At 41.4% G+C, this 24,974-nt stretch overlaps 1 protein-coding gene and 1 long non-coding RNA gene across 10 annotated transcripts in view; one reads left to right on the top strand and one right to left on the bottom strand.

Moving 5' to 3' along the window:
- Window positions 1–266: 266 nt before the first annotated feature.
- On the bottom strand, window positions 267–24,051 carry LOC147756643 (uncharacterized). 7 transcript variants are annotated; one of them, XR_015325103.1, is made up of 3 exons: window positions 19,745–21,546; window positions 10,562–10,948; window positions 267–2,870 (listed from the first exon to the last, which is right to left on the bottom strand). It is a non-coding gene; the product is annotated as an uncharacterized LOC147756643 (long non-coding RNA). The 7 variants fall into 7 exon arrangements; XR_015325100.1 differs by lacking the exon at window positions 10,562–10,948 and adding an exon at window positions 16,891–17,655 and having other exon boundaries at window positions 19,745–21,545; XR_015325102.1 differs by lacking the exon at window positions 10,562–10,948 and adding an exon at window positions 16,891–17,173 and having other exon boundaries at window positions 19,745–21,545.
- Window positions 1,893–24,974, top strand: part of Moe (moesin) — a 40,329-nt gene continuing 17,247 nt past the window's right edge. Inside the window, exons 1-3 of one of the 3 annotated variants that reach the window (XM_022800113.2) lie at window positions 1,893–2,032; window positions 16,517–16,670; window positions 18,668–18,731. In XM_022800113.2, coding sequence (XP_022655848.1) covers window positions 18,720–18,731 — 12 coding nt within the window. In that variant the 5' untranslated portion in view covers window positions 1,893–2,032; window positions 16,517–16,670; window positions 18,668–18,719. Of the gene's footprint in view, window positions 2,033–16,516; window positions 16,671–18,667; window positions 18,732–24,760; window positions 24,776–24,974 lie in introns of those variants that run through there. The other 2 variants (XM_022800112.2, XM_086985522.1) reach the window with 2 other exon arrangements.

The following is a 24,974-nucleotide window of genomic DNA, read 5'->3' as shown; positions in this document are numbered from 1 at the left end:
TTTAATAAAATACTATTCTAACAGAATTTCGAGCTAATTCTTTGCAGAATAGAGATCTGCGTATCGCATTTATTCCCGACCATTTCTTTGAGCGACTGATTAATTTTGTTCTATCATATGAAGTTGCAATTCTTTGTCGTATTGCCACTCAGTATTGCTTCACAAGTGATACTTTTGTGCTTTTTTTTTTTAGAATTTTCAAGAACTGACAAAACGTTCATTGTTGATAGTTTAGTAGTTTTAAAATCATTGAGAACAAAATACTGTTTAGAACATTTCGACTCTCTTGAAATATTTACTTTAAATTCTGCCGCAATAGCATATTCTCGTAATCTTCCTACAACAGATTGTCTAGAAACGGTCATGATTAGAATCGGGCGTAGAATGAAAAGCTCGGATTTGTTTTAAATTTCTCAGAAAACGTCCTGTGGGAATATTTAAACGCTGCTTCAAAATGGATATAATGTATTTTGAACATATTTAATATCCTACAACGCAATGATACTTCAGTTTTCAAACAGATATATTTCATTTGTCCAAATAGCAAATATGCTTTAAGCGAAAAGGCTTGCTTTTACTTCTTTTGTGTGGAGCATTTTTCTTTAAGTAATCGCATACTAATCTCCAACTGTTCGTCCAAAAGCATCGTCCTACTTCCCGCAGCGTTTTTCAATTACATCAGACAAATGCTAAGTAAGCATGTATATAAATATAGTTAGTGAAGGTGCAATAAAACATTGCGTGTCCTTTTACTTTTTTTTTTAATTCCCTCTCAAACGTCACTTAACTGCATGGAATCCTAGCCATCATAATAAATCTCTCTTATGACAAAATCTAAAATGGTGACAAACAAGTAATTATATTTATCGCATTATTTCGTTTCGTTAGTAAATATGTAATCACTCAGAAATTTATATTGATGCTCACAATCGAAAGGCAAGGCTTCGTCTATCAGAGCACCGTATTTGCCATGGCCAGCGATCATACGAGAATCGGCGGGACGTCCCCCAGTGTAGCGGTGGTCGGCTAGACGAAGCAGCGGCCACTCACTTCTATACGCTGTTGTTTTATGGGCCGAATGCTGTCTTTTTTTGATTGCCGTCAGCCTCAGCACGCTAGCGTCATTCGTTGCTGTCGCTGCTTCAGCTCATCATCGTTCACTGCCGCTGCCGTGGACTCAAGTCGCTTTTCTCAGCTTTGATGCCGCCACTCACCACAGCACAACTGGAAGTAATGTATGGTTGTGCAGCGTATCGTGGCTGCTGCCGCCAGTCTTCGTCTCCCCCCGCCGCCGCCCGCGCCCTCGCTTCCGCTGGGGCAAGCGTAACAACAGACAGCACATCGACAGCAACAAGAGCAGCAGTAGTCGTAGCAGCGGAAACCAGTCCCAACGCCAGTTCGCCGTGGTGCCGCTGATGGAGCCACCTTTGATAGTGGTGGAGTGAAATTGCTGTGTGTCGCGGCAGTACTCGCTACTGTTCCGTAGGCGAAGTGTTTGTTGGCCGATTGGATGAAGAAGTCAACGCGTGTCGTGGTTAGGCGGTGCTAGTGCGTACCGGGGCAACGGTGGCATTCGTATTTGCCGTTTGTTTGTCCATGTTGATCCAATTGCTCGATCCGTCAATTTGTTCGTCCGACGCTATCGTTGTTGTTGCTGCTGTCGCTGTATGCGACCGCAAGGTTTGTTGTTTTATTAAGTTATGGTGAGAGTGCAGTTGAACGCTGTGTGAGAGAGGTGGACTTCGTGTTTTTCTCCTGCTCGCCGTGTGTCTGTTAATAGCTAGTTACGAATACAATTCTTGTTTTCAGAGGATCTTGGTGCATTAGTACATCAGTTTACTAAACGCTGATAAATAGACTGGCGACAACGACGCTATAAAGGAAGGTAGAAAAAGTTTGGCAGTTTTTCGAAATTCGATCAAACAGGTGCGAGAAAACACGGACGAGTTGATCAAAACTTTCCACTGCTGTCGGTCGTTGTCGTCAACTGAAGAGGAGAAAAGTCTAACTTTTTGACTACGTTATTCTTGAGGTAAGTTGAAGTTCCAGCTATAGGTGCATGGTTGTATAGTGTCGAAGTTCGCTGATATCTGAAGGGTGCCCTGGTTAGCTAGCAGGGACGGCCATTTGTTTAAATGTCGGAATGACAATACTGCCGCTCAAGGTGGTTGTTGCGTACAGGGCTTCTGATCGGAACCAGTCACTCTGATTCGGTTGGGTTTCAGCCATTCAGCTAAGACATCGTGTGACGATTCCAACAGCCCTGTTCGCCAGAACAAAGGGACAATGCGATATATAATTGAGGCCTACTAATATGCTGAGTTCCACGATGGTGCAGGGAGGTGGTATCATTTTCAACTCGCGTTGACATATATATATATGTATGACCCGTATGACCCCGTTATTGCACGAACTCGGTATGTCATTGCTAAATCAGGTTATGTTTTGGGGCTTGGAAATAGTTAAGAGTAGTGTTCGAATTTTGACTATAACAGCCTGTCCAGCATAACGCGTTTCGAGCTTTATAACACTAGTATAATAAATGATCCTGACGAAAATCAGTGGCCACGGCTTGTCGCATGACGATGGTGAATGGATCGGCCGATATTTTTGTCATAGCCGAAACGATAACTCCTCGTATACCCAGCAAGTAACAAGAGCACTCAAAATCACTGTTGCCTTAGTGATGATGGCTGTTCTCGGAGGGTATTAACGGCTGTTGTAGCGGCCGGCAAATCGACCGCTTGTCTCTCGCAGGAGACAACCTGTTGAAAGTCTCACGAGCACTGCGTTCACGAAGAAGGCCGTCGACGCGATTTTGGCTTACGGCTGTCACAACAAGGCGACAGAGACACGAGCATTAAAAATTGCTGAAATAAAAAGAAAGAGACCAAATATTAGATATTTGCAAAGCATTCGAAACTTGTATGATTGCCATCAATGGGAATAACCGAAAGATAAGTCTCTGGCAATGTGTCTTGTAAATAAAACATAATCAAGTCAGCTACAACGACCAGGGGGTACTCTAGGTTGAAATTTACCTAGCAGAATTTTTATCTGTTGATTTGAGATCGAGAATTAAGTTTAAAGCAAGTTGACATTCATCTTAGTATAAGCAGTAGCTAAAGGTCGGAAAATAGCTACGCTTTGACCATAAACTTGAAATCATTTGGTAGAAAGACGAATTCATTTTATATCAATGCACGAGTGGAGGATTTTCGAGTCTACGGCTAATCGTCTATCATTGGTAGAATATTAATTCTCAGCAAGAACTTAACTAAGACAAAAAGCGACATTTTCGTCTACTACAACTATAACATAAACAAATGTTTAGTGCTGATGGGCATCACCACCTTTGAAAAACGGGCCAGAAATTTAAATCAGAAATGCAAGCTTTTCGCAATTGTCATTCGTCAGTACGTTTACGATGTGCAATATACAGGATCGTTTCCACACTTTATATTGTTTTGTATATTAGCACGAACAGACACAACTGTACCTATCCTGTTTAATTAGTTGCAGGCGTCGTAAGTTACCAGAATACAGTTGGTATTGTGGCGACCTACTGCTGCAGCCGAGGATTTTCGTTACCATTAATGATTCAAATCAAGATCTTTTAATATCGGAGGCACTCTCGGGTCGGTAGACGAATGTAACGTGATGCTGCCACAATCCGATTGACTGCTATAATTATGTAGTATCTTTGTCACTGAATGATGACGCATCTAGTTAATGGGGTTTTGTGGCTGTCCAGTGGGGCGACCAGTTTCGGAGAGCGATATATTTGTACCCACGCTTTCCCATATATATATATATATACATTATAAATTAGGGCAATTTTCGTGTAAGTCCATCAAGTTAGAAGTGGGAAAAATTCAACATAAACAAGGAAATTATACTAAAACGGAAAAGGGTATTGATAATGATCTGGTAATTGTTAGCAGTCTTGATGAGAAGCTGGCACATATTTATTTCTATGGATAACTCTGTTTCTTGTTTGTTTTAAAGGAACTGTGCTCATGTCCATACTTGAATCAACCTTGCAATCATAAAAGATTACCAATACTCATTTCCTTGGACTTGTGCCGCATACGTCATAGTACGTATTTTACGCCATTATATAAATGATTGTGCGTCAGCACAGTTACTATTACAGCCATATTGGATGAAATTTGTTTTTTTTTTTGTTTGACACAGCATAGCCTTTTCCCATTCTCCTTTTACCATGTCATCCTTCGCACGTAACATTGAGTAAATGTGACACCTAGCCGTAATAAATACGCTGATTTCTACCGTTACTATTACGTTTATGATGAGATCGAAACGATTCAATTATATGTCTAGCATCGCTAAACGCACTAAAATGTCGATGGATCCTTTTGTGCGCTTTCGACCAGCCAATGAGAATCGGCTTCTTTTCGATGCTACTCAACTCTGTTTGCCGTTTGCTATTTTGATGGGTACAATGATTTCGTTCTTGCACGACGTCGCTGCCGCTGTTGCTATTCAACTTCGCCAAGCACGCGCGCGAACAGCTTGCTGCAATGAGGGGCCGCTGACAAAGCAGGCACAATCCTATCATGGCCCGGCCCGGCCACACGGGCGCCATGATTCTTACGTCATCGCGTCGCCGCGTCAGTGGCGGCACGGAGCCACTCGTGAAGCCGCTCGTCGAACCGTCAAATAGTGCATGAAGGAACCGACGGTTGCTTAGCCCGGCATCGTTGTGGAATGTTTCTTCTACATTGAAACAATGCGGCCAACAAGAGAGCGGTTAGCAACATCGGAACAGGAACCGGGAGTCTCTTGCTTTTTGTACAACTTCGTCGTTGTTTAATTTTCCTGTTTCGTACTCTCGTGACGTTCTCTCGCCAACTGATGATGACTCAGTACGCTTCAAGTCGGACCAGTGAGGTCAGTTAGTGGCAGCGAATCGTAAAACTCAGAAGCTAGATGTGCCCTTATTCATGACCTCACCCCGCGCCGTACGGACGGAAAGAGAAAGGATTACGAACACCACCAGTCGTTTTCTATTAGCAGCCTATTGTATGTGCTAGCTTATGGCATATCCGTCTCTCAGAGGTAACGCGAACGAGATAGAGTATGAACTTAGTAGAAGGTAGTGACATGGATGTGTTTATTCTTTACTGCTGGCGATATCGCTTGATAGCGGGCGAACAAGTGTCAGCTTAAATCTATTGGGGCTGTAATAGATTCAGAAGGAATGGAAACAAGGCGTCATAAAAATGAGTGCTTTATATCGGGTGCTATTACAGTACAGCTAATGTAGCCTTTGAAATCAGCACAACAACTATTTAAATCATTATTTTTCTTAGTCCGAGACACCATACAATAGGCAAGATGTATTAGACATTTGTTTCGAGTCACCTTGCTTGCCCACCGCCGCACAATTAAGTGCTCTCCGTAATAACCATTTGTCAAACATCAAGACAGTGAGACAATTACTAGTATTCCAATGATATATATAGTATTTCCGAAGTACTACTATTCCTACATATAGAACAGAAAAAACGCATCATACTGCCATCGCGACGTAACGAAGCGCCTGCATTTCATTTTAAAATGCCGACGCCTCGTAACCAACAAAGTAGCGGGCTAGGCTTCGTGAAGGCGCTTGTAGGCGAGCCAATGCTTACGGTTTTAATCTATCTTATTTTTCGTCACTTAAGTAGGCACGCTGCTGAAGCTACACGTATACATGTAATGTATGTGTACGTTCATCTCGGACTAGAGGTGCAGTGAAGTTATACTATGAAAAAAATCATACTCCTTTGAAGTTCACTGTATATTATAGTGAGTCTGTATTTATCGCCGTTTTCGATCGCTTCGATTAAACATTTTCTGTGAGCTGTGTACCGAAACTACATGTGCTGATCCAGCGCTGTTAACAGGGTTAAATCGTTTCATCATGCTTCTAATTTGTCGATTAGTTAGGTACCCTGCAGTGAATAAAACAGTTTCAACATGTTGCATGAATTCTTGTAAACTCTTTAATATTCACACAAAATAAAATTCGTCAACTGGTATTCGATAGTAAGTGGACGTTATGCCACGCCAAACTCTTTTTCACGTACAAATGTAAAACCGTTAAATTTAGTTTGATCCGTCAAGTCCGTTGTAAGCTGTTGTTAAACGATTACGCGTTCTAAATCTATTATCGAACAGATTATCAAGTTAGCTGGCTATAATGGAACAATTCTGTTGACGGGCGCTATGGTGGCGCTAGAAATGATATCGGACTGATTAAGCTATAGCTAAACTTGCTGGCCACCGAAGAAGATGGTAACTTCTTCCGTAACCATAGCTTACGCCAGTCAGTGGCAGCAGCTATCGCTAGCTAGATAGAGGGGACCCGCAACAGAGGCAAGATGCTCAAAATGAGTGGCCTTTTCATTCAATTACGACATTTAGATGGAAGCTGCATCACATAAATTGTCGAACTTTACGACTCTTTTCCCTACTGCCCATATGATACGATCATATAGACGACAGGGAACGATTATTCTAGCTTCAAGTTAGGTTACCATCAGAAACCGTATGAAGGTATTAATCGTTATTTTGTTACGAAGACGCGTTGGCCTAATATGTGTAGCTGTGAAAAGCTGTAGTGGATCTATAACGTGTGACGAAGTAAGCAACCGCCAGTAGCCTCATGCTTAACTTGAATACGTTGGAACGAGTTTTTAAGGATTCGTTAAGTCCATGACCTAAATAGCGCAGGCAGTCTCCCTCACGGGAGCAGCCATCGTCATTGAGCGTTAATCTCACATTGTTTTACTGTCTTTGGATTGAACGCAACGAAAACTGCCTGAAGCGTTCAAGTTAGGTCGCGTCACGCGTTTTTTTATGGCTATAATACCCACTGTTTCAGAGTTTCTAAATAGAATTGATATTTCTTCAAGTGAATTTTGCTGATCGAGTCCTTCCATTAGCGTGTGTTATTGCCTTAAGGTTTTTGAGAAGACGGTATAGTTGGACCGTTTCTGAACAGACAATCGCAGCTGTTGTTTGTGGCTACACAAGTTCGAGAGTCCCTTGTGCGAAAGCCTATTACTATCCGCCTGGTCAACGCCAGCAACGTGGTAGAACCAGCAGATTCTGTGGTCTTCGTCCTCGGTCTGCGGTTGAAACAAAGTGGCGCGCGGTAGAAAGAACATTTGTAATAATTCAGATATTACGGTTACGAACATGCTAGTAGGATTTGAATATCGAGCGACCGTTTCGTAGGATAGGAACATTGGGTCGCCTATATAAAGCTAAAGGCGATTCAACCTGTACTAGTAATTTAATGTCAACCATTGGATAAAAACTACATGTTTATAACCGGCCAGAAGGATACCAGGGATGACACTCAAAAGATAGTTACCTATCATCCTGTAACAAGATAAGCCTTAACCATACATTTACGCTAAATAAACGTCAGAGAAACAGTAAAACTTAAAAATAATAATAATAAGATACTTTATAAAGTTCACGTAATCAAGATATTTACTAAAAGGTTTTAGGAAAAATTGTACAGAAGAAAACGTGTGATGATATTCCAAAATATGACGATAGCTGAAATTATTTTTTATATTTATATTATGGCATGCGGCGATCTTTTTGAAATAAATAAAAGGTAAACGCGAAACCAGTAGGGGGTCTACACCTCTCTCTTCCTATAAGTTAATGTAAATAAAGTATACAATTCCTATGAAAAGCTACCTTTATAAATCTGCTGAATCGACAACAAATTATTTAGTAACAAATTGTTTAAACTATTCTGCATCATGGCAGATTCGGTTGAAGCTCATACTCTGTGAGCATAGCTAAATGTTTTTTGAGAGATATCATTTCTCGCGAAACCGAATATAACTTTCGATGAAATGTATGAAATCGTCGATGGGACGCTCTGCAAGATATGCCGGTGAACAAAAAAATTCATAGAAAGAGTGTACATAAATATATAACAGAGCTCTGACAAGACATAAATTATTTGAAAGCCTATACAGACATCACGGTCATATAGACGTTTTTGTGTTTAATGTAGAAATTGGGATCCTGTCACGTCTAATAATTCGCTTATCTAATTTCGGGGTAAGACACATTCATTTACACATGTTAATAAATGTATAATACATCTTAAAAATCTCGTACTGAAACGATTTACAATGTGATATTCAAGCTAGAGATAATAAGTTTTAAGCAAATGGTTTAATTTCAAGGACTAAGGCAGCTACTCCTTAATTCCATTAAACCATATTCAACTTATCTATATAAAGTTTTTATCTACGCACGGCCGGTCGGTTTAGGCCACTCGGACAGGCTTGTTTTGTGCTTGCATTTCGCTCTTTTGCGCAGACATCGCATTTTCATCAGAAGTTAGCGTTTGGTCGTGAAAAAGACACGTTCAATAAAACTTATTCTTGCCAATATTCAACCCTTGAACGTTGCGAGAGACCTTTCTAGCTTTTTTTGGCTACAAAGTTAGGCACAGTAGCCAGGCTCTGAGTGACAGTTCTATTACCGAGATAGCGCCACCTGTCATATTTGTAACAAATGGATCGCGTAACACTGTAATAGTTATTGGTTTATACTAAAAGATGCCGACTGAAAGCGCAATACGTGGGCTCACGGGTCCCTGGGCATTGTTTCCCGACCGTTTTTTCTCCGTCCGTCTTTTTCCCTTTGATGCTATGCTTATATTGTTCTTCCCTGCAAAATCGACCAACGACGGTCGGTTCGCGCAGCGGTCATCTGTTCCTTCTTTGTCCATCTACGTGCGTCTATGTGTTCCTGTCTCATCGGGCTAAACCCAGTTCGACGAGTCTGTATTGCGTGGCTCGAGAATTCAACCGCCGGAAGTACTGGCGCGACACAGAGCCATGGGATTGCCGTGAGATGGTCCAATGGGCACCAGCCCTGTTTGCTTGCTGCCTACAAGCCTGTAACTGATTGACTCCCTTTCTGCGTACGGTTTCATCGGTGGATCGCCGGCGACACCTATGGCATCCACGACACGCGAGGTTCCCGCCAGCATCTTAAGTAGCGACGTTGTCGATCTCGGTGGCCATGGCGATTGAGGCCATAGTGAAGTCAGCATCCGATGTTTTTGTTGCAATCATTTCTTTCCCTTTTCGGCGCTATTGATTCGAATAGCAGTCAGTTAGCTGATGCTGTCGGTGCCGCTGGGGGAGTATTAACTGTCAAATTGAAAGCAAAATCGCAACAGGGCGTAGCGATGTTGATCAGGAGGACGGGTAAAGCTCTTGCTTGGTTGGCCTTTACCTGCTGCCGTAGCATAAGGGTCGGCCGACAGATCGTAAATTTGCAACAGTATTACTAGCCGTATGTCAGTTCGGCTTCACGAAGCTGTTTCTGTTTTTGTGATTGTCGAATTGTCTCTGTGGGCTCGATCCAGTTTAATGGCTGCTTCGCTACATTCATATGGTAGAGATGCCGAACGCTAGCCAGTTACAAGTTTAATCTGCGACAGGCCGAAGCCCATGGCCTGTCGGAAATTAGTCACAAGTCAGAAACAGAAGGCTTAGTAAGTACGGCCTATTTGGTCCGATCGAGAGAGCCGGTGATGTTCACTTACAGCAGAAACAATTATATTAGTCGCAACGCATACAACAGTGGTTTTAGTGGCTGTTTCGCTATTGCTCTAGTGGCACTGGCCTTAAGCGCAAATCTAGCAAGTTTCGTGCCTAGAAGTGTAACTCAACTTAGCTGTATACCATCACAGTTGTTTTAAACTTACTTTAGCGCCTGTATCACCACAAGTAAACAAACGCATTTTAGGCTTAGGCATGGCAGCAAAGTAGTAGTAACAATGTTACAGCATTTTTTTCTCTATAATTGTACGGTCCTCTCAAACCCAATGAAGTCTAGGCAGTTGAAGGAACTACACAATATTCTTGATCTCAGCGATTTATACTGACTCTTTACGTCAATTGATTTTACTGGTACTTAGACTAATTACGGGTGCTTTCTGAGGTATACAAAAGGAGTCGTTGCTATCAGAAATCAACCCAGCGAGAACTAGGTACTGAGTGGTACGTGTAGGGATGATCAGTGTCAGCACAATGAGATATATATGTGACATCATATCGTGCTGCTGTGAAGCCAAACATTCATGTAAACACACTTCTGTTGTGCGCTTTTTCACGACTAGCTATCTGTTTCCTTTTGTCGTAAATAGTCAGTCGTTCATATATATATATATATATATATATACATATACTTTTTGTAGTTCATTAGAACCTCAGTTGTTATGTACATGTTAGGAACCTTCATAAAATGCTGAACTTTTCTTCTTACCGCAGATTTTCACTGTCATTATTACACTGATCAGTACACCGCTGATAATGGCGGGATATTGATTCATAGACTCAATTACTGCTTTTAGACCTTCCAGCTTCTTCGATCTATAGAAAAAAGCTATTGGCCTCAGTTAAATTACGGTATGTATATTTTCTTACTTATTTTGATTAATCTTAATAAATATTGACTGATAGATAGGATGACATTTAAAAGCCAAGTTTTGTGGATAACTTACCTGACAGTGTATTACACCAAACAACATGTTTTCCATTGATTCTCAGAATCACCATAAAAGCAACAGGTGTGTAGTTATCACCTCAGCCGAATTCTTTTTCTGATCAACTTTGCGGGCGTATGCTAATGCCGTGTGAGCATGTACGAAGCTAAGTGCTAATATAAGTGCGTTATCAGACGATGGCAGCAATCAGCCATGGTGAATAGGTCGACGAAAGCGTAAACTCTTGTAAAGAGGTCTCTTTACATATAAATGTATGTAAATATCTGATGTTTCTGCCAACGATACACGGTATAATCGAGCACTCAAATGTATCTGAACGGGAATTTTTTTGCTATTTTGGTTCGTTTATCCCGTGTCTACCGGAAACGCCGAGATGGAGGATCTCTGAAAAAAATAGTACCCAATAAGAGAGTGAATGTGGTGCAAGAACTTGAATAGTCGGCCCAAGGGATTTATTATGATGAATTAGGGGACTATGGCTGTTGGCCAGCTTGGTAAGAACATGCCGATTGGTCTTGAATTAATAATATACGAAGTAATAATGATGCATAACAACAAAGCAGAAACGTATCCCTATCGCTTTAAAAGTCTTTGTTCGGGGGAGGAATGGGCTATATATTTTGCTTTTCAGTGAAGCGTTATAAACAGATTTGTCCTATACGTCAATAGCTTGTATTGTTCTCTATCGTACTGTCAATCACTTTTACATCTGGCCTTATGCATGAGTGATTTAAGGGTTATAGTGATGATGCTCCTGAATTTTACATTGATATTGTGCCATCTATAACCCAGACAAGGTTTCTACAAGTTTTTATACAAAAGGCATTATGCGACATTTCAAAATGGACTCAGCATCCTAATAACGAGATAATTCGAAATATATATATATATATATATATATATATATATATATGTTGCCTTCCTATGCCTCCATGGTAAGTCGTTCTTAGCTTTACGATCAACTCTGCAGCGTCCACGGATATTTCAATGACAGTCGCAAAGTAAGGTCATAATCAGCTCACACATTAAGGGCTGTTTTACCGATGAATTTGTCAAGTTGCTCTTGCAGTCCATTCTATGACCATGTGTCTGCTCCGCTCGCCTCTAGAGTCTTATTTATTTGGAGCTTATATGTTTTTTGAAAACGTTCTGTCGATTTACTTACGGAATACGTTCATTGATCTAATGAAGACATGCCTCTTGTTGCGAAAGGCAGAATGAAATTGGGTAATTTTGAAAGTTAGTTGGAAAATAACTTATGCTTCTGTTCGCGGCAGGAAAATCAGCTCAAAATAGCGAATAGGTAAAGTATCCAAGAGTTCGCGAAAAGCAACTCGGCCAGTTTCATTTGTAATTTTTGTGCGTGTGGGTCTGATACTGATGGGTATAACAATAGCAACTACAATTTTTACCGTCATCGACATCACTGCCAGATTAATCATTATGATAATTAATAGAATTAACAGTAGAAATATTCATACAACAAACCGCTCGCGGTAACGCTATCTGTAGCATTATTAGTCTGAGCTAGATCTACGTATGGATTAATTTTCCATTTATTAATTGAAATTATTTGAAGCTGAATTTACGGCAGGAACGCATGCCGATAATAACATTTTGTGTTTTGCAACAGTACCGTTAGACAGTCACCATGTGTAACCATGACCATGCAACCCCTGGTTGCACGCACCTGTAGGCAGACAGGTAGACACATGAGAACCTATACGGTCACTTTTGTGTCACGTGACATCTTTGATAGGACATCAACGATAGGACACGGAACGACATCAGCGAGCGTCAAGGACTAAGCCGTTTACCGCACCGATGAAAAAACGACAACAAGGATATAGCCTTAACGGAAACGCAGAAACGCGTGCGTGGGATTACTCTTAAACCTAGCGAGCGATGTACGGACTAACGGCTCAGAGGCTAACGGCATACAAATGACAGAGTTGTAATCGTACCTTTTAACGACACTTAGTCTACCAAAACGCTCCATCCCATAGCGTCCCTTTCTCCCACAAGACGCTCTACCGTTTACATGAAGAGAGCGTTTGGATTTAGCCATTGTTATGCGCCACAGCCTGTGTTCGTTTGACGAAAGAACAAAAAATGGTCGAGGAAGTACTACGTCCATGTAGCCAGATTTATATCATATCTGATCACTAACGGCAAAGCCTAAATTCCTTTAGTTCCCATTGTGTGACAGGCGTGCCTGTTTGTGTGGCTTCTTCAGTTTATTATGTAGCTGAGATCAGTGCATCAGAATCTATGCTGTGAATTCAGATATCTGCTGAGATTGAACCATCATCATCCTATGAAGATCTCCATTGTTGCTGTAACACTTAGCTAATACCTGTACGCCAGTTAGCGTGAATAGGCTACCGTACGTTCATTTCATTCTTCGATTCGAGTGTCTTAGGATCGCAGGTAACATTTGAAGGAATCATTTTTTGGCCGATAATTAGCTTATATCAAGCCTCTTGATCTGGACTTAGATGGTCAAAACAAAGTTTACGCAATTAGAAGTTCATATCTGTTATAATACTCACCGTAAGGCAAAACATAAACCCACTTGTTCCCTGATGAACATCGTATGCACTTAAATAGAACGGACGCCTTCGCACATAATATATGGTCGTAACAATGTTTGTACTGTGGGAGTGTTATTGATAATAAGTTTACTTTGTGCTATTTTCTCTTTGGAACCATGGCGGGGTCTATTGTTTCTGTGAGACGCGAAGACACGCGTGTTAGCATCTGCTGCGGGCGCATGTTTGCATGACCAAAAGGCCGGGTTCAGTGGTCTCGTCTACCCCAACGGACCATTCACGCCTTCAGTTTAAGGGCCGTTGATGTTGTCCCAATACATAAACACAGCGTGAGAGAAAAATAGATTATCAGTAGCAGCTTCAAGGTGAACGCGGACGAGGCTGAACATTGGCAATCTATGTCACACTATGTCCGCTCGTGTTGTAGTTTCCACGGTTTAGATGTCTGGGTTACCTTCGTTTAGATGTAGCGACCTTTTTGCCTGTTGTTGTTCGGTTTCTTATAATAAGAGGCGTAAAAACAGTTTCCTTACAATAGATCAGGATTTTTATCATTCTAGTGATACCGAAGGTGGCTCTACGGAGATGATGATTATCCGGGTATTAATGGTGATATTTTAAGAACTTGTCTATTCGTTAAACACGTAAGTGCTTGTGTGCTTGGCAAATTGTCACCTAGTTTTGTTCTTGATTGAATTGACTTATTAGTACGGCCCGGCATTGATTGGATTGGTTCAATTATACCAGTTCGGCAAATTTCTTTTTTTTTTTTGGTCAACAAAATGGAGCTTTCTAAGAAGAAGTGCTTTAGTATATAACATGCTAACGCGATAGCATACGAATCGTCGTACTAGAGTTGTTAAGTAGTACATATTGTATAAGGTAAATTCAGAACATAAACAATTGATCGATACATAGTACATAAATCAATCGTGCACTACCAATCGGGATAAAAATTGCATGGGTAGTACCGACAGTTACTGCGTTTACCCCCTAAAGTGAAAAATTAAAATGCAAACGCCTACCAATTTAGGTATTAAGCAAATACGTTCACTTGCCATGATAGAAATAGTATTCCCGATACCTGTTAACTGTTTTTAGATAAGTGTGGTGAAACGACGCTTACCGACAATTCGGGACGTAAAATTTGTTCATTTAATACCTTTAGCTAAGCTTCGTGGACTCCAAAGATTTACTTTACGCCTTCGGGACGCATAAGTGATCGACGACTGTTTGTTGTATTTATTGTTGTATATATGGTTTGTGGGCGACGTTAGTCGAGAGCAATTTTACACACGGCTAAGAACATATATACCTACCATGTTAGGTAAGTTGTACGTATACTAATGCTTGTCAGAATGGTACAGTGGTGGCTTTTCGGTCTCTTAGTTCTAATAGTTGTCTTAATAATCTCGCCCACATTGACAGCAAATTAGTTTCACAGACCATCTGGATGAACTAAAAATTCTTAATTTTTTTTCTATGTCACTTTCGCTTTATGCCGAATTGAGATCGATCACCAAAACCGAGACAAAATTCTTAAACAGTTCATAATATATAAGCGACAGCTGACCGGAGAAAATATATCATCAAGGTATCATGGCTGACGCTACGATCACGTGCCTATTTATAGTGAGTATAAATGTAGGGGTACCGGCAAAGACGAAAGACAATTGTTGATGTTAATGCAAAAACGACGGGAAGTCGTACGTTTCAAACACTATCGAGCGCTTCTATTTTTTTGCTAGCGTTTTACACGAATTTATGCAACAGGGTAGACCAATTCGTACACCTTGCCAAGATGCGTCTGACTCTGGCGTGAGATGACTGCGTAAAATCTGTTGCTTTCGTTTTCCGCTATTGATACCCGGTCTTCTTTGTACAGATCCGCCTGTACATGAACGTATGTACGTGGATCCGCCTGCGTGTGTTTCGTAAGTCGTATATGAGAGTGTTAGCTGTGGATTTAACCATTTCAACCGCTAATGAAATCAGCATGGCGCGTTTTTTGAATGCTTACGTGACACCACAGCATATGTTGCGCTTCTTGTTAATGCATTGCTTGGTACTTGGTCATTTGGGCTCGAAGTGCCGATTGTTTTTGCTAAATAGAATTATGAGCTTTCTATTTACCTTTTAGTCTGCTCAAACATTACTTGCTTGTAGTATGGTTCACAACACTCATCAAATGCGGCGTAATTGAAATACAAGTTTGTAACAATTTTCCGACAGCAGAACTATCGCAAAAATTCTGCTATTAACGGTTGAGGTTTTTCGAAACATCGCCTGGTAACTTGGTTCGTAATGGGATGATAGTCTAGAGCAAAGATTCTTTTCGGTAACGGCTACCGTTAGTAACAATTTAATCGAATTCTAATGAACCTTGTAGTCGAGATTGAGAGTATATTATGAGAATATTTATCTCCATCTGGCCGGAATGAAGGTTAATGCTTGAAATTATCTAGTCGTTACCGTTGTGATCCTTCGACAGAAAGCTCTCTCATGCTTCATTGGTATAGAAGTAAATAACAGATTTTATACATAGCATGAATCAGCTTCGCAGTACGAATGTTGATTCTACTGCAAAAAAAAACATTCAAAGCAAATGATATGCCGTTGCTTAAATATGGTTTGTTCATGTTTCAAGCTTTAATAGGTTTCATGTATCGAACTAAACACGCTTTTGCTATAATGTAGTAATACATGTGGGATTCAGTTGACAAAAACGGCCTAAAAGGTCTGTGTGAATCAGTGTATCTGTATATGGTTTACGTTACAATTTGTGATTAAAGCACGCACAGAAAAGCGCCTGAATTCAGTTAGTTAGGTGACGAATCTATGAAAGGGGTTATCGCGTGAGATCGTTGTATCTCTATTTCCTGAAAATTTTCACTGGTCTATTCAAGGGCTTATGCTGCTGTATTAAGAAAGTTATATATACATATATATATATATATATGAGACATTCGTGCCCGTTACCGGTTCATTGATCAGTGTACATTACGCGATTTCAGAACGAACTACTTCAATTAACTTTCGGATTAAATAGTTACCATTATATAGATTACATTGTACAGATTATAGATAAGGGAAATTGCTTAACAATCGTCTATAGTCGACGCACGTTCAGTTTCTATGTGTGTGTCTCTGATCTTGATGGCTTATTTGTACTACAATAAGTTTCGATGCTTAGGCAGCTAAATTGAGCTTTATTGGACCATCTACAACCCAATCTTATTTTGACCGTCGGACAAAATGATACAAATTCCTTTACGTACATACGCTTATTATAATTGTTATGAATAAGGGCATCCTTGTTTGACTGAAGACATTATCCAGTACTCGAGAACAACCAATGGCTGCTGAGGCGACCCTAGATTTATAAATATTATCATTACAGGAGGGGAGTGGCAACTACTTTCTACGCTAGTCTTGATCTCAAGTAGCAGCATTCGAACTTGTCCGACAAGAACCTTCAGCCGCAATCATCTAAGCCACAGTAATACATGGACTAACATCAGAAACCTCATGCTCAGCGGCATAAGTACATAATAGTAAGCTGAATATTTTGGTTGAAAATGTTTTGATGCATAATCGGTAGAAGACATAGTTCCCTAGATAATCAGTGTTTCTATGGAAATGTATAATTTTCATGGTACATTCCAGCTGATTTGTTCGTTATGCGCCATTAGAATGGCTCCCTCTATGGCAGACATGCAGCGTGCGAACATCAAATCAAAACGTAAGAAAGTGAACGAAGGGAAGTAAGCTTACTCGATCACTAATTGGGAGCTGATGAATGACTTTGGCTTTGCTGACATTAATCCCTTATACGCTTCGGCAATCCCGCGTCTATCCGATTGGCTGGGCTACGGCATGTCGGGATATCGCATAAGGGAGGTGCGGGGGTCATTTGCCGATACGTTGGCAGGCACCTACTCGACTCCCGCTCCAGTTCACTTGTTGAAACGTTGAATCGATCATAAAGATCGCCGTAGTGCGGCCTTTAGATATCCTCCACTTGTTGTCCTTGTCGAAAATTTTCAGTCGGTCTTAACTGTTAAAGCGAGTACATCACAGGTCGCTCTGCCACATTAGTTATATATCTAGTCCCGTAGTAGTACTGACATCTTGGCCCAAACAAAGGATGATTCTATTAGAATTTGAGACAATGCCAAATGGGTTTTCTGAATTGCTTCCCTGGCCGTCGCCCAATGTAGACGATAGTTGGCTTGCTAGGCTTAGAGGTTCCATGTTTTGTTTCAGTCTTACCGTAGCTTGCCACTACCAGGCAGTAAATGTATTCTAGACTGCTAGCACCTGCCGTCACTAGTACGGATATATGACAAATGCAGTTATTTCTATGCAGTCGAAAGAATTGATACATCGTAAATGACTATTATTGTACTAAGAAGATGTGGATGTAAGTATTCGCAAGGAAACGAAGTTATGATTTGGTGATGGCCATCTGCTGCTCTTGTAGACGTCCTTTTTTGATAATAGGCCAGGCCTCCTAGTGAGTCTTGTATTTGTGGGATCCTTAATCGTTATACCAATACAACCCGGTTCGATTTCGTTTTCCATTGATTCAGACGGATTCGTACCATAAACATAGTAAAAAAACAATTAACATGGAATAAAACGATTAGTAGCTTCTTTCAGAGGAACAGCCATTTCTATGAAAAAATAATTTATAGATCAGTCCGTATAAAGTGAGAAGCTGCGCCGGCGACATGCGAACGGTAAAGCAAATCTTAATAAGAGGCTTGTTATTGTTTGACGAACTACCTGCTTTTATTCTGCACTGCATTACTTAGAAATATTCAGAAATGTCGTAAGTTAAAGTATAAAATGTTTATTCTTTGTTACGACGCGTTCTCTTATTCACCGAGTGAGCAAAAGAAGTGCTAAGCGAAAAATTCAATTGTCAGCAGTTTGAAGTTGCTCTAAAATGATGTGGCATGTTCCATTTGTGTACATGACCTTGAAGTGTCGTTTCTTATTATTGCCCGATCAGGATATTACGGCGACTGACGTTTTTATCAAATATTTTGTCGTCTGAGCTTTACTGGAACAGATCGAGGAGTCTTAATTAGATATTAACGTTTTACGTTGACTATTGATAAGTGTCACATGCTACAGTCCTCTGCGTAGCTGAATGGGGATGCAGATCATTGAGACGCTAATCTCGTTATGCCAAGAAAATATTTGGCCTAGAACGAGAATTTGAGCAGGTAGGCGGTTCAGAAGTCTTACGCTCGCGAATCGAGTATATACAAGCCAAAGCAAAGCGGAAATACAGGTCAGTGTAAGAAGCCACCTCGAGTCTCTGCCGTGGATACATACTCAGAAAATTGAAACAGAGCGAAAAATTCAAGCTTATAGGTCTATGTAGTGAGTTGAAGCCTTTTTTTTTTGAAGGAGAACTGAGGCGGCATTTAGTACTTCTGTCAATATCCATAAATATATTAATTTACCTGATTCAAACTATTCGCATCATATATGTCCTAAAAGTAAAGAACGAATTATCTTTTTTGACCGTGTATTTCAGGGTTACTCTGCTAAGACTTCCCGACATAGACCTCCACTAAACGATCGCCAAAATGCCGAAGCCGGTAAGTCAGGCATCTTAAGCGCTATTGTGTTATAGTTTCCATTACAGATAGAGCTCACATTGGTATTACTTCTAGATGGCGCAGGAGATTTGCGTCGAACACCCACGCTCTAAATTTTGCTTTATTCCGAAAATCAGCACTGTCGTATTTACTAAGTATAAAATTTACACTGTACTAACTGACCTTACGCTAGCATGACCGTACGTTTTTGGCAAGCTAGGACGTGATCAACCGCATCTAACTTCAAGTTTCGAAAAAGCTCGATTGTATACCTCAGAGCCGAAGGCCTCCATCGCTAAAATAATGTTTCTCTGTCTCAGGTTAGCAGGACTGATACTGCCAAGAAAGAGACTGCTTCAGCCAGTCGTTTATGCAACGCTGCCTGCAAATATCTCCCTTATAGTACCTGAAGATTATGTCTTTGAACCGTTTAAGTCAATACGAAATTGAAAACTAAGTTGTTAAAGTGATTGATACAGCTCATCGAGGCAGCATTTCGAAAGCACTTCGTTCACCTTTTCAGTGAGCGCTCGGGACGTGCGCGCGTATTATAAAAACGAGTTCGTACGTTAGACAGGGAGTGAGATTCTTTCTTGGGTGAAATTGGGTGAACTGAGCTTCCTTCAGTTGTACCTAATACGCTGTAACGCATTTACAAACCCAGCGAGTCTAATCCATCTCCGTCTCTCTTTCGAGAAAGCAAGAAAAAAGTGTCAGCTTTAAAGCCCCATTGAAGAAGTTTCAAATGAACTATAATATTACTTAATTTAAAAAGCGTTCTGGGTGCTTATAACGGGTGTATAGAACACACGTTGTTTATAAGTGGAGTGTCATTTACTGAAATCATCGGATATCATCGTTCAAACTGAACCACACAGACCGCGTTTCTAGCCAGTTCTAAAACAAATCTAGCAACATTAAATCTCCTGCATAAAATTTCAAGAAGAACAAGAAGCTACATATGCATCAGGTGTTCCATGAATGCTCTTAAACGGTTACGTAGTTAGACAAACCTGTTTATACATAACCTTCCTTTTTTCTTCATTCTTCTTCTCTTCTACTTGATGTGCGATTCGTGATTAAAGGTCGAATTAAAGTAAACGTCATTGGTCGCTCGTACGTGAGCTCCAAACGCGCGCACTGCCAATCCTTGCTTAAAAAAGCTGCAGTTAAGAACGTCAAATCAGCCTTCGCGTTGAGTACGAAACGGTCGTACCGCCACTCTGTTCGTCACTGAACAATTCCGCCGTTAGGTTAACTCGTTAGTCGAAATGGTGCGGCAAACGACGAGCAGATGGGTCGTACTCATAGACTGACCAGCTGCAGCTGAAACGAGCTCACTTATGATCCCGTGCTGACCTCTCACGCACTAAACGATCGCATTCTTACACGGACGCTCTCTTAGTGTGCTCATTGTCATTCCTAATTATAGACACTAACTACCTCTAACATAAAAATAACCACTATAAAAACGAAACATTGATAAGAGTAGAAATGGTCATAACACGCATTCATTTGCTAAACTTCGTAATTATGTTCAACTGCAGCGAGCTCAGTTATGGTCAAATAATGACAGACTGCTAACTTACTGTTACTACGGCTATTTAGCTTTTAAGTTAAATAGTAAATGGCACGTAAAAAAGAAGTTAGTGTTAACGACGGTTATTGTTGCGGCGACTGCTGCTACAGCGTCCACTGAACAGGCAATATCAGCATTATTGAGTAGTTTGCCTATCGTTGCGTAGCCCGTCACATCAACTGGATATAACTTAGAACTGCAGCAAGACTTTGTTGAAGCCTAGGTATACGGGTGGCCATGGGATTCTTGTACCCGATAAACAGCCTGCTCAGCTACATCAACCGGCGCACGTAGATTGGGCTGGGCCGATTACGCGTAGAAACAAATTGAAGCTGTTTATGGCGGCCAGAGTGACTATGGCACTCACTGATGCTACGAATGATCCTTAGATACCTTCTACAGGTTTCGACTGCAATGAACGTTAATGAAAGGGCAAAAAAAAAGTAGGAAAATGGTCTCGCTAGCAGATACTTTGTTCGATGAGTACATAGGATTACTCACCGTTGATATCATCGGAATGAGCATATCGCCTATCGTCTCTTTGAGGTTTTCGGGATACACTTAGATCAAACAGGCCTTGTTTGCTTGTCAGCTATATCTAAGTAAAACAAGAAGTAAGTTTCAATGGCATTTTTCTCATGGATTGATAGGGACATCCCTCATCTTTAATTCGATCACGATGTAACCGTCAGTCATTTCGATCCCGGCTTCCATTCATAAGTTGAACCCGTTACAAATTCTTTTTTAAATACGTGAATAACCCTTTGAGGCGCGAAAATATGCAGTGAATTTCAATTTTTTTGTAGTAAACCAAAAATTTGTTACAAAAGTGTAGCACTAAAAATACATTTTCCACACAGAAGCCACAAGAACACGCTGGATAAAAGGTGTTCATCTTTTTTCTTATTCAAACTACGCTTCCGCCATGATGAATTCGTGGTTCTGCTTCACAATAAAATAAATTATGTATAATAGCAAATAAAAGATACGGATATAATAAACAGAATAACAATAAAAAAATTTAAAAAAAAAACAATAAAAAGATACGGATGCGCATATACCCGTTACAACTGATAATCCGTGTGAAACGTACCCTGACTTGTTCTGAATATCGTGCATACAAATATGTGTGTGTGTGTGTGTGTGTGTGTGTGTGTGTGTGTGTGTGTGTGTGTGTGTGTGTGTGTGTGTGTGTGTGTGTGTGTGTGTGTGTGTGTGTGTGTGTGTGTGTGTGTGTGTGTGTGTGTGTGTGTGTGTGTGTGTGTGTGTGTGTGTGTGTGTGTGTGTGTGTGTGTGTGTGTGTGTGTGTGTGTGTGTGTGTGTGTGTGTGTGTGTGTGTGTGTGTGTGTGTGTGTGTGTGTGTGTGTGTGTGTGTGTGTGTGTGTGTGTGTGTGTGTGTGTGTGTGTGTGTGTGTGTGTGTGTGTGTGTGTGTGTGTGTGTGTGTGTGTGTGTGTGTGTGTGTGTGTGTGTGTGTGTGTGTGTGTGTGTGTGTGTGTGTGTGTGTGTGTGTGTGTGTGTGTGTGTGTGTGTGTGTGTGTGTGTGTGTGTGTGTGTGTGTGTGTGTGTGTGTGTGTGTGTGTGTGTGTGTGTGTGTGTGTGTGTGTGTGTGTGTGTGTGTGTGTGTGTGTGTGTGTGTGTGTGTGTGTGGTGATACTTTCTTGAAAGCAGAGGGAGCAATGATTTTTCGAAAAACAGCTGCCGGTGAAATAAGTGGAACTTCATTGGTTGTTTTTAATGTTGTGCTACAGTGAACTGAACTAGGAAGACAAGGTTTGACAATTACTAAGTCCTGAAAGATTACACTATAGTACCCATGTATTAACACCTGTTGGAAAATCACACCTCTTTTAATATAGCTCGATTACACGGTGGTTAGCCGATGTATCATGGCCGATTCAAACGTCAACCTTTGAGCTCTGAATTTATACGCAACAACGACCACTACTGCTATTAGCATTGTGCTCGCCTTAGGAAGGAGCTTATCAAAACAAATTTAATATGTGACAAAAACAGTTGCGGCCGTCGTTGTATTGTTTCATGTTCTCGGCCTAGCGCCATTTCCTATAAACGTACCATAAGGTCGAACGAGCGTCCACTATAGGTCTGTAGTTACATTCCCACTGCCACATATAGCTGTTCGTTTCCCTGTGCATTGCATTCGTCTTCTGTTCTTACCTACGTATGTTCACGCTTTTCTCTGTGTATTGCGCGTAAACTTTCTCAAGTATCAGTGTTCGTTCCCAGAACGGCCAGCGGCTGTTTTCCTTGAGGCGGCTGTATAAAATAGTCTCAGTACTGGCTGTGCCGTTCGTATTGCAATATACTATAGTCTCAGGAGCATCTCGGCCGTACGTAATGCTGATTTCTGAACTACATACTATCTCATGTGAGCGGAAGTGCTCACATGAGATAGTCGAAACATATGCCGTTGTCACAGCGAGTCATTGAGGAACAGTGAACGGCCACCGAAGCCGCTGCTGCTCCCGTCACTTGAAGTGACAGACAATCTAAACAAAGCTGCCGCAGAATCGAAGTGAATAAAATAGCAGCCTCACTGACGATTTGTCCCGCTTGCCGGTAGTTCATTTCAGCTCCCCCTACTGCTGCCGACAGTTCGACGCCGTGCAGACGCTCATCCCGTTGCGGCGTAGAACGGCTACTTCTGTGGAATTACGTGCCTACCAGTTCGACGTGTAGCTTTCATGTTTGCGTTTTGAGCTGGCCCGTTCCAGTATGTTACGGGCGCGCTGACTGATTGCTTTACTGCTACTGACTGCTGGCTCGTCTGTCCTCCTCCTTCAATGGTACTATGTGTTGACATTACTATATAACGCTTGCGGGATCGACAGCAATGCTCTCTATCTCATTTATTCGTTGCATTCGCTCGTTTGTTCATCCGCTGGAACATTAGTGTGCTTATAGCGGCATGCGCAGTAACTGTTTGGGTGAGTGAAGTGTATTGTCGAGAGATGCTAAAAATTGTCATATATAACGCCATGGAAGTTATGAAGGATGGCCTATGGCCCACAGCGAGCCTATTGGTGGATAGGCTCGCTGTGGGCCAGAGGGTTTAGCGATATACTGCGTCGTACTAGATTCAGTTTCAGAGAGCGAACTTTCTTGCTTCGGAAGACGCTAACTGCAGAAAGTGTCGTGCAGGCTTATAGTTGCTAGTCGGAGATCTGCAAGTTCCGTTTAAGTTGTCGCTCGTTCGAGTATCGAACGCTGCTTGTTCTCTGCAAGTTCATTAGAAGCTCTCTGATGTTTGCCAAGCTGCCGCTACTGATCGCTGATACGAATGGGCGTTGTATAGGTGACTTTGAGATGCGGCCGCCAACTTAACGTCAAAAATAATTCTGTGGTTGCACGGGCTATATAGAGAGAGCCTTGGCGATGACATCGGCACATGATTAATCGACTACTGTTGCTGTAGATACCGATATCCCATATGGTGCCCTCTTCACTTCGATAAACTTCATAAGCTTATTGCCATAAAGTGCAATATATATATTTCTGGGTGTGCATTGACATGCTTTGCCAGTTGGTGTTGGCCGACGCTCGTCTTTGCATTCAACAACTTACTTTTTGTACTACATAAATGTCAATTATCTATTTGAGATACTGAATTATTCAAAAGGTAGAATGTTTTTAGGCGTTTCCTTTACAGCCCGTTGACACATGTCACGCTTCGTCACATCGTGCGAAACTATAAGCATGGCAAGGATTTCTATCGTTAAGTTTCCTTGTTGAGGTTATCATGTGGGTAAATCTAACAGAAGACAATGTCATAATCAAGTTCTACTTTAGCCTGTAATGCCATCTCAAACGCATTTTATTTAGAACACTTGATTGTTCCTCATTTATATGATCTCACGCTCTATACAAAATGCACACGTCACTAGCGCCCTGTCTTTCTTCCATATTTACATTGCCTTGAGACATTTCCGGTGCATTCCAAACTACGCCCGACTGAAGATCGCGTGAAAGCCTTCAAAGTTCATGTCTGTATGGCCTCTTCTTTTAATTGCGTTGAGTACCGATTACCTCCTTATACTGGCGCCTTCACAGTCGTTGTCCGATAGCCATTATCACAGGCTCAACTACCACTGCCATGCCCACGGCAGACGTCACGATCAGCATCACTACTAACAGAACCACCTTTCATCTCAGCCAAATGTAATGCACATGATATACGGTACATGCTACTTCGCGAACGAACTTCACGTGGAGGCGTATGCTTCTTCGAAACCAGCGGATAACGTCCCCAATATCGACTACTCAACGATAGAGCGGCCATTGGGTGACGTCTCCAGCGATGAGACAACAGCATCAATCACAGTTACGGTAGCAGAGGATCACGCTATTATTTTATGCTGTAACCAGTTCCCCTTCCCGTATTGTTCAAGTATTCTATCCACTGCGATCGGAACCAGCGAATTCAGTAGGCAACACGCACATGTCCAGGTTCGCCTGCTTCTCTGTCGCAGCTGTAGTGATCGCTACGTCTCTGCATCAACAAACAACGACGGGATTTGTGTGCTTCGCGGCTTGCAACTGAAGGGGCTATTGCTTCATTGTCATTTTATAGCGCAACGACATTTCTGCTATTGCCGTCGCGATCGTCTCTCGAGGGCAACTCTTAGCGGCCGCTTGTGCTATAGGA

This window comes from Varroa destructor, unplaced genomic scaffold (genome assembly GCF_002443255.2).
Source record: "Varroa destructor unplaced genomic scaffold, Vdes_3.0 BEIS01000003.1, whole genome shotgun sequence".
Lineage (NCBI taxonomy): Eukaryota > Metazoa > Arthropoda > Arachnida > Mesostigmata > Varroidae > Varroa > Varroa destructor.
The sequence above is the reverse complement of the archived record's forward strand: the minus strand, read 5'-3'. Positions and strand labels throughout refer to the sequence as shown.